Source organism: Ascidia mentula, chromosome 3, assembly GCF_947561715.1.
Source record: "Ascidia mentula chromosome 3, kaAscMent1.1, whole genome shotgun sequence".
Classification (NCBI taxonomy): domain Eukaryota; kingdom Metazoa; phylum Chordata; class Ascidiacea; order Phlebobranchia; family Ascidiidae; genus Ascidia; species Ascidia mentula.
The window spans coordinates 20,297,002-20,312,400 of NC_138568.1; the positions used below are offsets into that span (position 1 = coordinate 20,297,002).

The 15,399-nt window shown below is 38.5% G+C and overlaps 1 protein-coding gene across 1 annotated transcript in view; it reads right to left on the reverse strand.

Moving 5' to 3' along the window:
• Positions 1 to 15,003, reverse strand: part of LOC145895916 (uncharacterized) — a 146,940-nt gene extending 131,937 nt beyond the window's left edge. Inside the window, exons 1-2 of the mRNA XM_082984692.1 lie at positions 14,927 to 15,003; positions 14,443 to 14,616 (exon numbers count right to left, since the gene is read on the reverse strand). Of these exons, the coding sequence (XP_082840818.1) occupies positions 14,443 to 14,616; positions 14,927 to 15,003 (251 nt within the window). The remainder of the gene's footprint in view (positions 1 to 14,442; positions 14,617 to 14,926) is intronic.
• Positions 15,004 to 15,399: the final 396 nt, after the last annotated feature.

Below are 15,399 nucleotides of genomic sequence, written 5' to 3' on the forward strand. Positions count from 1 at the left end.
TCCCAGCAAACATGGTGACCTAATGGTTTTAATGTTCTCGTTTGTGGCACAGGTTTTTATTGCAATTACCGATTATCTGCTTTTGCAGATAATTGCAACAGAAGCAAATCAACTTTTCTCAAAAGCAAACTTGTCCACTGCCCACAATAATATTTGAAGTCAGGCCTACATTGATAGCACATGTGATAGTAAATAACGGTGACAAGTGTTTGTCAAAATGTTGCAGAACAGACGTGTTTGCGCGCTTTTAGGAATATACTGCAATATTCCACAAAACGTTTTCTGCTTGTATTTTATTAACCTAAGTACTTATTATGAGTCTCCATTTAAATACCTGATAAATATATCATATTTTTACAAAGTTGTAGAAATGACGTAGTTTATAGCAACCACTTTCCATAAACAGAATTAGTCCATACATGCAGGGTTTTTTACTTCCAAATGCTTTGCAAGTTTTATTATATAGATGACGTAATGAAAAAACGCTGGAATAATGTTTACTCAAAATAAAAAAACCAAGGTCTTCTTCCAAACGGAAATTGTGGGGTTATACACAAATGGTATCCAAGCAGCGCCATAGGCATCCTATTTCTGTGAATACAGTATTATGTTCTTATTGATTACTTTCCGTACGTCTGGTGAATGAATTTCAAATGATTACAGGCATGGCTTTCGTTCGGCAAAACCTGCGAGTTCCAATCGGAGACAGGCGAGTCGATCTTCCAGTTTTTTTGGGTAAAGTTCGGGATTTGGAAGGAATTCAACCATCTTTCTCACGTTGAAGATTGCATTGACCACGATGTCCTCGTAGTAAAGAACGATTTTCTTTTTCTAAACAACACTCCCTGGTGGTATGTTAACACTCCCTGGTGGTATGTTAGCACTTCCTGGTGGTATGTTAACACTCCCTGGTGGTATGTTAACACTCCCTGGTGGTATGGTAACACTCCCTGGTGGTATGGTAACACTCTCTGGTGGTATGTTAACACTCTCTGGTGGTATGTTAACACTCCCTGGTGGTATGGTAACACTCTCTGGTGGTACGTTAACACTCCCTGGTGGTATGTTAACACTCCCTGGTGGTATGGTAACACTCTCTGGTGGTATGTTAACACTCCCTGGTGGTATGTTAACACTCCCTGGTGGTATGGTAACACTCCCTGGTGGTATGTTAACACTCCCTGGTGGTATGTTAACACTCCCTGGTGGTATGTTAGCACTTCCTGGTGGTATGTTAACACTCCCTGGTGGTATGTTAACACTCCCTGGTGGTATGTTAGCACTTCCTGGTGGTATGGTAACACTCTCTGGTGGTATGTTAACACTCTCTGGTGGTATGTTAACACTCCCTGGTGGTATGTTAACACTCCCTGGTGGTATGTTAACACTCTCTGGTGGTTTGTTAACCGGGTGTTCATTTTTCTGCCTATCTTTCTACGTTGAGTTCTGCGGATAAAAGCAGGAAGTGCTTGCAAAGAATGCATGTGTTTTGCGTTATCAGCTTATTAACATAGAACCGCCATGATGCTTTAAATGCAAATTTCTTTGATCTCATCTTCTGTAACATGCGTGTCGACTTTGTCTTCTGAGTCCGGTAGTTAACTGCAGACAAAATCTACTTCTACGGGTTTCTGAATCTCATGATAAATAATTCTCTCTATATGTAAGCGAGTTTGCATCCAGAAGGTTGCGTACGTTGACCACATAATGTTTGGTTAGGTATGAGCACTTTCCAACACATTGACAGCAAATTGGATGATTTCGTGTGAATTAGGATTGTATTCGAAGATTAACCAGCAACGGACATTGGGAATGGAGTAAATGACTCTGATTAGCAAAAGCTAATATGCCTATCATCACAAACACCAGTTTTGTTGGCGTTGATGTTGTTAAATTTTCCTTTCTGAAATTGCAGATCATGAATGTTGGGTTGGTTGTCTTTTCGTGCAGAAACCTATGCCGTTTTCACCAGACAATATTTGTTGTGGAGTTGGCTGGTTTGTGTTTTGAACTACTAGGTTGAGAACCTTTATTCAAACAGGCAACGTGTACAATGGCACCTGTTCATCTGTCCAAACCATTTGTGAGTTTTAATGGTTTATATAGAGAGAACAGAATTGCTGTGATACATTATCAACTTTTTTTGCTAATAGTTGTTCATTTGCTATTAGTTGGTTTGTTTAAGGTCATTTGTTTGTTTGAATGTCTGCATACTTGTCTCATTTTATTGTTATTGATTTTCAGGTTGTAGTTCTGTGTGTTTGTTTGTATTTGTGGCTTTTTAATCCTAGTAGTGACTGTTTTTTTTATTTTAGTAGACTGGTTAGGGCTAAATAAAAAAAAACTTGCTTTGAAACTTCCCTGTTATGCAGATATTTACTAGCAAGGCAGTGACGCATTTAAGTTAAATTTACAGTTGAATGAGCGCACATGTGCGTGCTGTTGTCATGGCGAATTTTTGGGTGTTTGGGGCAGTTTTAGTGGGGTTTTGGGGGTATTTCAATTAGATAGTTACCTTTTTGGTGGGTGGTGCTAAAAATTATGTTGAAAATGGAGCAATAAAAACAGGCTGTATTTGTTGAAAAATGAATCGTTTAAGTGTCCAACCATTTGTGATTTTATGAAAGATCCATCTCATATCTACAAATTTTGATCAAAATTAGTCTCCGAAAAAATGGTTTAGCCACTCACCTAGGGCCATTTGCCCCCATGGTTACTCAGTATTTTGGTTAAAAGAGCAACAAAAAATGGAACTGGATTTTGCAGAAAAATGAATCGTTCAACTTCCCACTCATTTGCATTTTTTGTAAGTTCCAACTCTTCTCTATGCAATGGCATCAAATTTAGTTGCTGAAAAAGTGTCAAAGCCCTCCCCCAACTGCTGTTTATACCCCCCGGTTGCTCATATGATCTTCCAGGAGGCCCAGCAAGTCCTTGCTCTGTACAGTCTCATTCAGGAGCAAAATTTTTTTTCAACTTTGTAGAATTTTAGGTTCCTATGTAAGTCACAAGACCCATCAACGGTCATTGGGAAACAAGCGGAACAGTCGCTAGATGCATTACAGCTGAGGGCCTTGAAAACAGGATTTCCCCAATTTAATACCCATATAGGTCCTTAATTCTTTTCATCTACACAACAACTAAAAATACAAATGCGTTTTACCTGTGGAAAAGTTCCCACTAGTGGGAAATTATGTGGTTGTGGGTAGGTAATTAGTGGGCACCAAATGTACGAAAATAGTTGTTATGTTCCGTATCAATTGTGTGTCATGCACCTAAATATGTCCCAAGCGTACAACAGATATAACCAGATGGATGTTAGTTGGCAAAAATATGGCCAGTTAACAAAACTTTGAACGCGGGTTACTTGGCGGCCCTACGAGGTAGCAGCATGATTCTTTTACACGCGAAAGTTCATAGGCTACAGTGCAAATATAATAATGGATTTCTGCGGTAAAAATTTGAACGCAAGTGGAAAGAAGGATTCCGTTCACACTGAAAGTGGAAAATAAGAGAGAAAAAGGTTAAGAACAACCACTCTATTATGATGTTGATCGCACAGATGAACCAAATCTTTTTTTATTTGAGATTAGGCTAAGTAGTGTAATCATTTTAGTGGCAAAAACCTTTGCGAAATGGTCTGGACCTATTTGTTCTTTAGAAGTGGCTTGCGAGCATAATAAATACACAAACAAACATATATCATCAAATATTGCAAAACGTGATTTCTATGCAAGGGTAAAAGTTACTGGCAAAACGCTAATTTACAATCAACGGTTTTCCTTTGTCATTCTGTTTTTGAATGTGACATAAATGCACGCCTAAAATTTAGACGAGTGAACAACACCGCTGCATTTTGTTTGCTAAACTTCTTTGAGAACTAATAACATAACTGTTTTATACATAAGAGGCGATTGAACAATACCGTCTGTGAGTCATATGAGCGTATTTTTTAACTCACTGTGCCATGGACAAACATGATGACGTATGACACAAATGTACCGCCTACATGTAAAGCCAGACAAGATCAACGTATGGGTGACAAGGTTCTTAAATCAAAACGTTACTTTTTTAACCATGCTAGTCAGCACGAGAGTCAATAATGTTCACATTGCTTATTTCAGGACAAAGTGCGCTATTTAATTCACGTATTCCTTAAACCAGCAACAAGAGTTGCTAACAGGCAGCCACGCTTGGCCGAAACAGACGGAAGTCCAACAAATATCGATACATCAACAATTCTGTCTCAGAAATTAGGTCCACTGTGGATTGATGTTTCGCATCTTGAATGGCGTTGGACAGAAACCGTAGCAAAATTGCAGAAAGAAAAGTTATGAACAAAATGATGATTTCATTATTTATAAGGTGATATGGTGTGCGTAGTTCATGTTCTATGTGTCCTCGGGTACAACCTCGAGTCGGTCTTGAGGTGTTACAGCATTAACATGATGTCAGAAGATCGTCCATTGAGGGTTTTTGGTGTCATGTTTATGAGAAATTACTACACAACTTTCGATATCGCCAACAACCGTGTTGGATTCGCAACATTGGCACCGGTTTCTATATGATAGTAATCAAACCCAACATGAGCAGCAGTAATCACTTGAAAGCTGTGACATTGATATACAAATGAAAAGAAATATATAATCAAGTGTAAATAATAGATTTCCATTAGAAGTGATTTTTCTGCATTAAATAACCCCTACCATTACTATATTGTTAGAACGCTATGGATTTTATACGACGTTTGCTAAATTACGAATATCTTTATCTGAAGACCACCTCGTTGGTAATATTTGCATATTGGGACGCCCGTATTAAATACTGACACAAATTATTTTTTTAAAGTCAGATGAAGAAAATATCCACAGGAGTTGGTGATATAATGGCGCGGATTAAACAGTCGGTGAGTGTTGTGTTGACTTCTTTCGATTCAAAAGGATGCCGCGTTACGTTGAAGAAATTGTGCAAAATTAAATTTTAACCTTTGCCAGAGTTCCCGCTCCGCTTTCCCGCAGATTTTTGTTTCAACACTCGGTCTCCCTCGTCTTCAACAGTGTGACGACTGATTTCAGGCTCAGCATTCAAATATTTCCATAATCATGACGATGAAACAATGGCTGCAAGTTGATTGAAAGCTTCGTGCGCGGCGCTCCTCGCTTGCCAGTCTGGCAAATTTAATGTTGGCTTCTTGACAGGACAACCCATATGGTTTTGTCGGTGCCCATGACATTTATATTTATTGTTTATGTTCAAGTACTTTTGTGCAAAATCAAAATGATTCGGTCAACGTTCGGGTTTGGATGAACATTAAAACAATCGGCAAATCCCGGACTTACAGATTACCCGAAAAACTATGTGAGATAAACATGATTACGGACAATCTTGCTGAACGTGGCCAAGTTTTGAAAAAAAAAGATTTGCTGCGCAGATAAAAGAGCTGTGTGTGCAAGAAGAGGTAATGGTTTCGTTCGATGTGTTTTCCTGTTCACCAACGTACTGGTAATGTTGGCCGCGAACGTTGCAGCAGAAAGATTACAAAACGTCTTAACATTGGAACAACGTTGCTCGTTGCTGTCACATATTGTAGATGTCTTCGTTTGGTCCTGGATGCCACCTACCTTTGTTTCAGAGGTAATCCTCACAAAAAATATTTTTGTTACGGCAATTTGGTCTCCTCTTTCCGTTGTGGTTGTGAACTTCATGATGGTCGGTTGAACATTGAACATCGTTAGTCAGCCCTCCTCAGTTTTGGAGACGTTTTGTTGGTGACTCATTCGTTGCCATGCAACGGGATGACGTGTAGTCGCTGCTCTTACATCTCTGTTGAACCAACTTCACAATGGAGAGCGAGCAAGGCAGTAGGTTGTCTTCTTTCGATGTTTTTGTTCGAAGAGAAGAGAGGGCATCCTTTCCACAAGAGTATGCCACAAATTAACTCATTCTGACAGATATTTGTCGTTCGGCTCGGCGAACTCGATCGACCACTGGCATGTTTTTCACTGTACACTGAAGCTGAATCATTCATAACAAATGACGTAAAGCGACAAAAAGAGGTGGGTTACGTTGATATAGCGCAAACAATTATCCCCGCTTTTTTTCTCGAACGTAACCGTGGCTTGTCGAGGAGGAGTGATGAGGGCGAAATACGGGTGCAGTTGCTTAGCGATCAAACACAGGAAAGAATCTGTTTTGTTTTCGTCATGACGACAATTCAAACAAAAACCAACTCAAACAGGTGAGGAATTCCTCAACAAACTCAAGACGTGTGGTTGGAACTCGTTCCCCATCAGAATTCACAAGTTCAAGAAAACACACACTTTTACCCTCTCAACACTTTGTTTATTGATAACAACAACAAGTAGCACAAAATATGCGCAAGCAGCAAACATTCAACAAAACGATTACATTTTCGTGGAAGTTTAAATTAGCCACGAACGAACCAGCTGATATTGAGTGCCAAACAGTAGTTGATAGTTAGAAAAATAACTTTAAACAAAAATCTTGCTGCTGGACATTTGATGCAATGTTAACGATGGAATGTGAATTATGATGCGATTTACACAGAGAGTTTGTCCTGCTATGAATTTTACGACATCTTTTTTTGCATTAAAATATAATTATCAATGATATACAAAATACACAGGGCGAGGTTTATGTACAAGGCGTGTGAGAGGGGGTTTTGAAGGGGTGTTTTCAAATTTTTTTGGTGATATTTGAAGGTAGCAGATTATATTTTCATCTGTCGATAGTTTGTATTTCATGAGTTGGTTGCATGGAATGTTTCCAACATCATAATATCATATTTACAAGTAAGCGTTGATCCAGAGACAAAATGTAGTAGGGAAGTCCCTTGTATCAAGGGGAATCTCCCGCATCATTGTAATGTCCAATACAGCAAAAAAAATTCACGTATTTTTGTTCATTTGTTTGGGTCTGACGTCAAATATGTTACTTTGTCCTACTTGTGAGGTTTTTAAATGGAAAGTTAAAACTTGATATATCAATCTTATGTTGTGATTACTTTTCCATCACAAACTAAATAGGATTCTACACAAAGAAGGTACGCGTGACGTCAAAAAAAAAAACACATTTTGCACAAACTGAATGCAAGGTTTATTTACAGATCGGTTTCTGCTTCAACCACATGTAAGTTTTCTCGGTTAGCAACCACAACCACATTTTCCTGTTGCTCTTCCTGTGGTTGAGGTCTGAAAACGGCACGTAGGCCATCCCGGACTCTATCATAAAGTAGTTTCGGTGCGTTGGAGTAGATGAGGGGATTTAGAGAGCTGTTGATGGGGAGCAGGATAATTGCTGACACAGCGTACATCACAGGAGGCATAGGGACTCCACCGATGTTTACAAATGCCATGATGGAAATTGGAACCCAGCAGAGAAAATCGGTAATTATCAGTCGAAGGATTTTCTTTTGCATTTCTGCCGAAACAAACGGCATTAATGGTATAATATGTCAGCAAATACGAATGTGCTTACCTTTGTTTTGTGTTGCCGCCCTTCCATCTCGTGGCCTCTCGTTCACTTGCCTGGCACTGGCAGTTGACTTCTTGTAAATCCAAAAGTACGTAATTGCCACGAACATGAAGGCCAGGAAGTTCAGAATAATAATAGCGATTGAATATCCCCATGCCTTGTCGTTGGTCGTTACATACAGTTTGCTGATGCAAACACTGCTGCTGCTGTAATATCTACACATAAACAATTTTGTGGCGAAAAAATTGAAGATTTTGCGCAAATAAAAACGAACCCCAAATATCCAGAAATATCAAATAACTCAGTGTAATTGTAATCCTCAAGAATATCCATAAAATCCATCCAGGAATTAACATCATATACTTGCATGAGGGCAGTGTTGAGTTCTTGGGAATCGTTGCTTGTGAAGTTGTGTTGGAAAGTTACAAATCGATCCATGAATTTATTCATGCCTGTATACGCAAAGCTAGTTTAATTTAAAATTGGTTTCAACACCAACATCTACGACAATATCTTACTTGAGAAGTCGACTGCAACATTGTCAAAAAACGGATTCTCATTCATCCAAGCTTTGGTTTCGAACAAATGTTGTAGTTGAGTTGTGAGTGGAATAAAAGCAATTGTAAACGAGAATGCCCAGGATAGGATAATGGAAAGGATGACAGTTTTCAATTCCAGTTTCATGGATGCATCGAACGGCTGAAACAAAGGGGAACATTCACGTGTTTTCATTAAAAACAATAAGTTTGCAAGCTCGGTGGTTATTGCAAATCGAAAGATGGGGAATGTAGTTGTCAGCTAGAATCCCATCGGACTGGAAATTGTTTTCTCTTTCTCTAACTGTAGTTCCCAAATTGGGCAAAACTGCGTCATTTTAATAATATTGGTTTTACTTTCGTTTCTCATGTCAGGCTTTAATTCCAGCGATAGCTGTGAGAGTGATAATAAACAGGTTATAATAGAAAAAAAAAATAGAAAGTTGTCATAAACTTTTGAAAAGGGACATCACCGGTTCAACGAATTTGGCAATAGCTGACTTAACAAAATACAATTGTTTCACTTACGTTTTTCACAGCATACAGTCGGAATATGGTCAACAGAACCTTTGTAAACACCGATGTTTCGCTTGAAAGCAAAACCAATACCCCCATTGTGGTGCAACTTCCGCTTGATCTCCAAATAAGGTCATTGGCACAATAAGATCCGGTGTATGTGACACCAGCGGCTCCCAGCATGATCAGATAAACTCCCATGAGTAGATCGGAAACGGACAGATTCAAAACGAGCAGATGGTTTGTGCGAAATGCAGCAGATTGTGATTGTGTCGTCGCCAACGTTTTGCCTTCCATCACCATGACAACCTCAAAACAAATTGGAGCAATATGTAAACACGTGTTCTTATTGCGCAACCAAGACAAAACTTAGTTTAATTTACCAAATTTCCGACAATGGCGAGCATCCCCATTATCCACACAATGGCTCGTAGAAATGGGTTCGCAATCAACTCGTATCGTGATGAAAATATGTTTTCGTTGATCACTTTTGTATTTGTTGGGCACTCGTCTGACCAATCAGAGCAGTCGCCGACTCCATTGAATTTCTATATGGAGTAAATTAAAGAAAACTTTGTAGTTAAGTTGCTCATATTGGCGTCCGTAAACAACACATTGCGAAATTACTGTCTTGCATATAATTTGCGAACATCGGAACTATGGAAATTTGACAAAAAATATGTACTGCAAGATGCATGTGTAGTTTTGGGTACGTGGAAGGCGTGTGACGCGCTAATTGGCCAGAAAGCTGGCGACAAAAAAAAAAGAATTGATTTGTAAACTGGCAGTTCTCATCTGGTGGCAAACGTTGAGGTGTGCTTGTGTGATTAGGTGTCAAGAACATGATTTGTGAAGTGGGTCGTGATTAATGTTGTTTGGTGTTGGTCCTTTTAACATTGTGTGTTTCTATATAATTTTTTACTTTAGCGTCAGTTTATTTAATTATAAAAGTAGCCACCTGTGTAGTTTTGCTCCCAACATTTGTTTTGACGGTGAGCCGTTAGTGCAGGGTGAACTGAGCGTTTACTATGGTTGGGGTTGGAGGCCCGCGTTAGTACATGGATCAGATTGGGAGTAAACGGTTGGTTTAGATCAGAGATACTCAAACATTTTTAGTGCTAAATTCGAAACCTTAAGTTCATTAGGCTTTATTTAGACCTATTTTGTGACCGAAACGCACATTTGAATCCCGCGAAGATCAACTTCAAAAGTTTGGCGCCAAAAAAAAACGGAGAAAAGGTCTTCCTAAATCGGTTCTAAAATTTCCATACCCGCCATCCCAATAACTTTTGTCCTAATTCGTGAAAACTGAATTAATTTCGGTCACAATAGTAACAAACTACACGGAATCAAAACATCTTTGCCACAGGACACAAAACTTTAAATATTGTTAACATGTGTTTACCTTCTCCTTCTTAACGAACAATGGATCTTTGTATTCGCAATAAAACCTTCCGTCATTTGTGCAGTTTATTTCGTCACTTTGATCATCGCAGTTAATTGTGAGGTCACAAACATCCGATATGTTGACAGAAATCTGTCGCAAAAGTCTGTGAAATACTTAAACCGTCTTTGTGGTTAACTGTGTGCGAAAGATTCAACAAAGGGCATTATGACAAACAATACTGAATAACAGACACCGATACTTATTTGCCTTTTATAGTTAAAATACAGCTTCGAAGTGATTTTTTTCCAAACTCTTGTATTTAAGGTCTCAATTTTTTTGTGGTTTTGTTGACAAGAAACAACTTTACTTTGGCTCCATTTAACGTTGGACAGTAGAATCTTCCTTCCTTTGTGCACAATTCTTCTGGATATTCGTCACTTTCATCCTTGCAATCGATGAAACCGTCGCATACTTTGGACATAGGAATATTGAGAAGTCCGTCTTTTGTGTCGCAGTGTTTCCGATGTTTGCAAAGTTGAGGATCTTCATCGTGGTCGAAGCCTCGACGTGTGTCAAGATTGCGGATCCGACCACCGCAATCCTGCCTCCCATCGCACAGTAGTTTGTTGTCGAACCTCCCCCAATTCCACCCATCCTGTGTAAAATACATCACGTGGTTCTTGGTATGTTTTTGTGCGAACGATTTGTTGCTCATGCTGGAAGGAATATTTTTGTTATTATTTTAAACGAATCTTTTTTTAGATGTTGTAAGGCTTGTCGGGATTTCCTGGCTGTTTTTTTAGGTTTTTTTAGGCAAAACATTAGGTTTTATCAAAGTTTTGAAGCAGGTATCGCCACAAAATCTGTGAATCAGGTAGCGACAGACCAGCAGGGACCGTAAACTTTTGTTACAAACTCAATTTGTCAGGTAACAGTGCCCATGTGGGACACCTAGAAACGCCCAACGACACATCGACAGCAACAGACGTCATGACAACTTGTTCGAGACTTTTATACATAGGAATGTGATCACTATGTTATTGTCATGCATTAAGATGTTTATTTTTTAAGTTTTGGTAAAGTTTTTACATCAACCAGGTAAAAAACAAAGAAAATAGCAAAATAAGCTTGACAAACAAAAATAATTTGTGACCAAACTCTTAAACGTGTGGAATTAGACGACGAAATTGACTTTTCACGCGACTTTTTCCGCCGTTGTCGCAGTACTTTGAGTACCCACAAAAGGGATATGTCTGCTGGCATTTTGTGCCAATTGTTAAAAATGTGGGTATTACACATGAGTACTAAATGCCGTGTTGGGTGGTTTAGTGCAACCCTAACACCACATAAATTCCAGCCATTTCAACGTTGCACAGGAAACGTCTGGGGAACTCGGTACAAACACGAGTTCCAAATGTTAACGACCTTAAAGGCATTTCTTTATTAATGTAATAAGATTTTGTAAATAATTATTATCACGAATAATTGAAGTCTTGCACGGCGAAAGCCATATCCACCCTAGAGAAGCCGAATGCCACGCGCTTTGTAGGAATTAGTGGAACCCTGTGTTTTGTAGCAACGAAGTAGGTGTAGTGTTGTTATTGTGTATGATGTCACTGAATATTCCCCACCAGTATATAACAACTTCTGTACAACGTAATCTTTGCACAAGCACATAAAGTGCATATGACACGGTCATGGCAACTTTGCGTAAAACTACTACAACCAACTTATATCCAAAGTTTTTCGGTTCTACGTCAACTAAACAATGTAGAAAACTGCACGAAAACTGGCGCCGACCAAAAATCGTAAACCTTTTGCACTGTGGCGAAATTGACATCATACAAGGCACTCGCGTCGAAAAAATGCATTGTTTAGATAAGGAGAAGGCGCCTTGTATTGCAGATATCAAATAGTTTCAAACATAGAACAATCCTCAGATTACGTTACGTCAAAGGTCAGGACAGGGTTTTACATCACACAAAAATATGTCACTGTGACGTTACAAACCAAAGGATTATTTGTCCCTAATTATCTGAAGACCAAAGGGTATAGCAGCAACGACATTACTCTGTACTTCGATGAGACGGGGTTGGTGCGTTTCATTGCTCAGTGACATTACATGACGCCATTTTTTGGTAACTTTAACTTTCCTCTTTGCATTGACTTTAATTTAGAACTGATTCCAGCATCGTTTCTAGTTTTAGTGGTTGATTGTGGCGAATTCAATGAATCATTTATGACTCGAACTCGTAGGCAACACTACTGCAACGCAAAACGTGGTACTATGACAGAAGAACTGTGTTGCATAATCAACTAATTTCGTCGGCCTTTCTCGGCGGTCAAAATTCAATATACCTACTTCTATCTTTTGCTTTGAGTGGACAAAACGACAATGCTAAACTGACGGTTTGTCTCTGTCGTGTTTTCAAAAGTTCATGTATCACGTTAACGATCATAAATGCCTATGACAACAAGAACACCCAGTCCCAGTAACTGTTTTATTATTACACAACTAATTAAGACATAATAGGTGTAAATAGCGGCCATCTTTCTGCAGCCCAAATTAACATTAAAATCCGTTTGTTGCACTTTAAAGTTATGAACATCTCTTAGTTTAATTTTTGACATGTTTGATTTTTCCGTGTCACATGCACTTTAAACTTCTGCGCATTGTGACGTTCTGTGATCATATAAGAATGAAGCATTTTATTAAAAAATCTTTCCATTGTGCTTCGTGGATTAGTTCGCTTTGAAACGATCAAGTAAAATAGCAAAACCACAACATTGGTTGTAACTCGCATCGTGTCTCTGATTGCTGGTTTGTTCCACAGTAGTTTAGAAAACAACAGAAACCAAACCATTGAGGTAACAAATATTCACGTTTGGCGAAGTAAGCCAAAATCTTTGTTCGTGTAATAATTACGTTCGACTGCGTAAACATTGTTGCAAACGTTTGTTAAAACTGGAGTTTGTCCAGAAAGTGAGTAAGTACATTGTGTTGGTAAGAACCTACAAATGTACGTAAACATCTAAACCATTTTCATTAAGTCTGGTAAACTTATTTCCGACTAAACAATAAGTTATGCATTCTCACTTACCAAACACTTCCACCTCCCCTGTATGTAGTTGGTTGTTGCTGTTGTTGTTGTTGAACAGTTGTTCTTCACTTCCTCATCCACACTGAAAATGTTTGAATGTTTCGCGTTTATTTATTATAATTAAAAACACCAATTGAATGCAGATGATATTTTTTTTGCGACTCCTGTAGTAATTAAACAAACGTTTTTAAACCCCATACATGGGAATTCAGCTCAGAACTGACCTAAAATTACGAAAAGACGGTTAACCTCCAAACACGTACTGCAGGGTAGCTGAGGAACAGACAAACATATTGAAACCACTTTAACCCAACAACTAAAATTTTTAATTTGATAATATGCAAATTTCCTATGGTTGGTCGCCCATTATTGAAACACTGTTGCGTCACCAAGGTTGCTCGCTTGTAGTGCCCAGATATGCGATGACTTGCATTTAAAGTCTTTTTCGACTACAATACTTTGTATTTAAGGTCTAAAACGCCTTTATGATGTCATGACAGTAAAGGAATGGGTATTTTCATACAGCGGCGAAATACATCATTTTAAACTGCATTATTCATGAGTCATGCCAATGAAAACAAGTCATGCCAATGAAAACAAGTCATGTAGTATTTACAGACATTTAACACACCTTACACTGTTGCAAGTCATAGAATTCTGGTGACGTATTGGATGTCTGTGGTTTTAATCCAAAGAATAAACTAATGCTTTATCACTTACTAATGAAACTTGCCACAATCTTTGGTTTTCCCAGGTTGACAAAAACATTCGTCACTTTTGTCGGGACAGTCGATGACGTTATCACATACACGTGACCTTGAGATGATCATAGGGTCATTTGTACATTGGAAGCATGAACGATGATTAAAGGTCCCCAAACTTCGAATGTCTCTGCAAATGACACAAATCCATTCTGTCTTATCTTAACCTGTAGGAATTTTTAACCAACCATAACAGTTCACAAATACCTGACATCTCCATTCTCCGAGGTGTAACACAAATCAGATTTATCATCACAATCAGAAATGCCGTCCCCTAGAAACATCTGCGGAAGATTGCAATTCCTGCCATTCCGAATACATTTAAATCCATGTCCATTATTCCAGTGTTGGAAAGCTGGACAGTCATTACAAGGATCGCCATCACAAACAGTCGAACGTTTCCAACAAGCTGAATTTGGACACTGGAAGTGGGAGGGGCAGAGGTACTCACATGGGAAATTACCCAGACAATGAGTAAGCTTGTCGCAGATTTCATTTTTTGAGTTACAGGAAAAGTTAGCTGCATCCAATGTGTTGTAACAGACTCCATTATTGTCGAAACAATTACAACGTGGTTTTGAACTAAATAAAATTAATAGTTATTTGCATCAACGAAATAAAAGGTATTTTCATAACTACAAAAATACCCTATATTGTTGTTGCTACACTGCTGATGGAATTTCCCATTACAACTGCATTCATCACTCATATCAGGGCAATCTATGACCTCATCACAAACACTTGACCTTGAGATGATCATAGGGTCATTTGTACATTGGAAACACAGTCGTTCGTTCAGGGATGAATAAGTACGAATATCTCTGCAATAACAAATTTGTTTATAGATGCCATACTTTGCCCACAAGCAGGCAGTTAAAGTCGTTCATTTTATTATTTATAACCATTAATATAAACAACAAAGTTCATATGACTAAAATTATATTTTACTCTAAAACGTTTCGTTTTTTTCGTTTTCACTGCATTACGAAGAATGACGCCAGTAGAAACACCGATCCAATGGCGTTGAAAGAAAATATGATATATAGTATGATAAGGAACACATTGGGAGAGGGAAGTCTGGGGCAGTGCTGGCAAGTATGCATATGCAAAACACAATCAAAAACGAAATACCTGACATCTCCATTCTCCGAGGTGTAACACAAATCAGATTTATCATCACAATCAGAAATGCCGTCCCATAAAAACATTTGCGGAAGATTGCAATTCCTGCCATTCCGAACACATTTGAAACCATGTCCATTATTCCAGTGTTGGAAAGCTGGACAGTCATTGCAAGGATCGCCATCACAAACAGTCGCACGTTTCCAACAAGAAGAATTCGTACACTGGAAGTGGGAGGGGCATATGTCACACAGCGTTTTTCCAACACATTGGATTTTTCCTTTGCAAAACTCCTCCACTCTTAGGGCGCATACTTTGTTTGAATCGGATATGTCAAACTTGTTATCGCAACTGTAACAAAAGTAAAGTATTACGTCATATAACAAAAGTTTCGGAAGTTTTGTGTTAGTTATTGTTTAAAAATGAAGAGTCGTCATGGCTGATAATCAGTAAATGTTAGGTTTGGTTTTAATAAACCATAT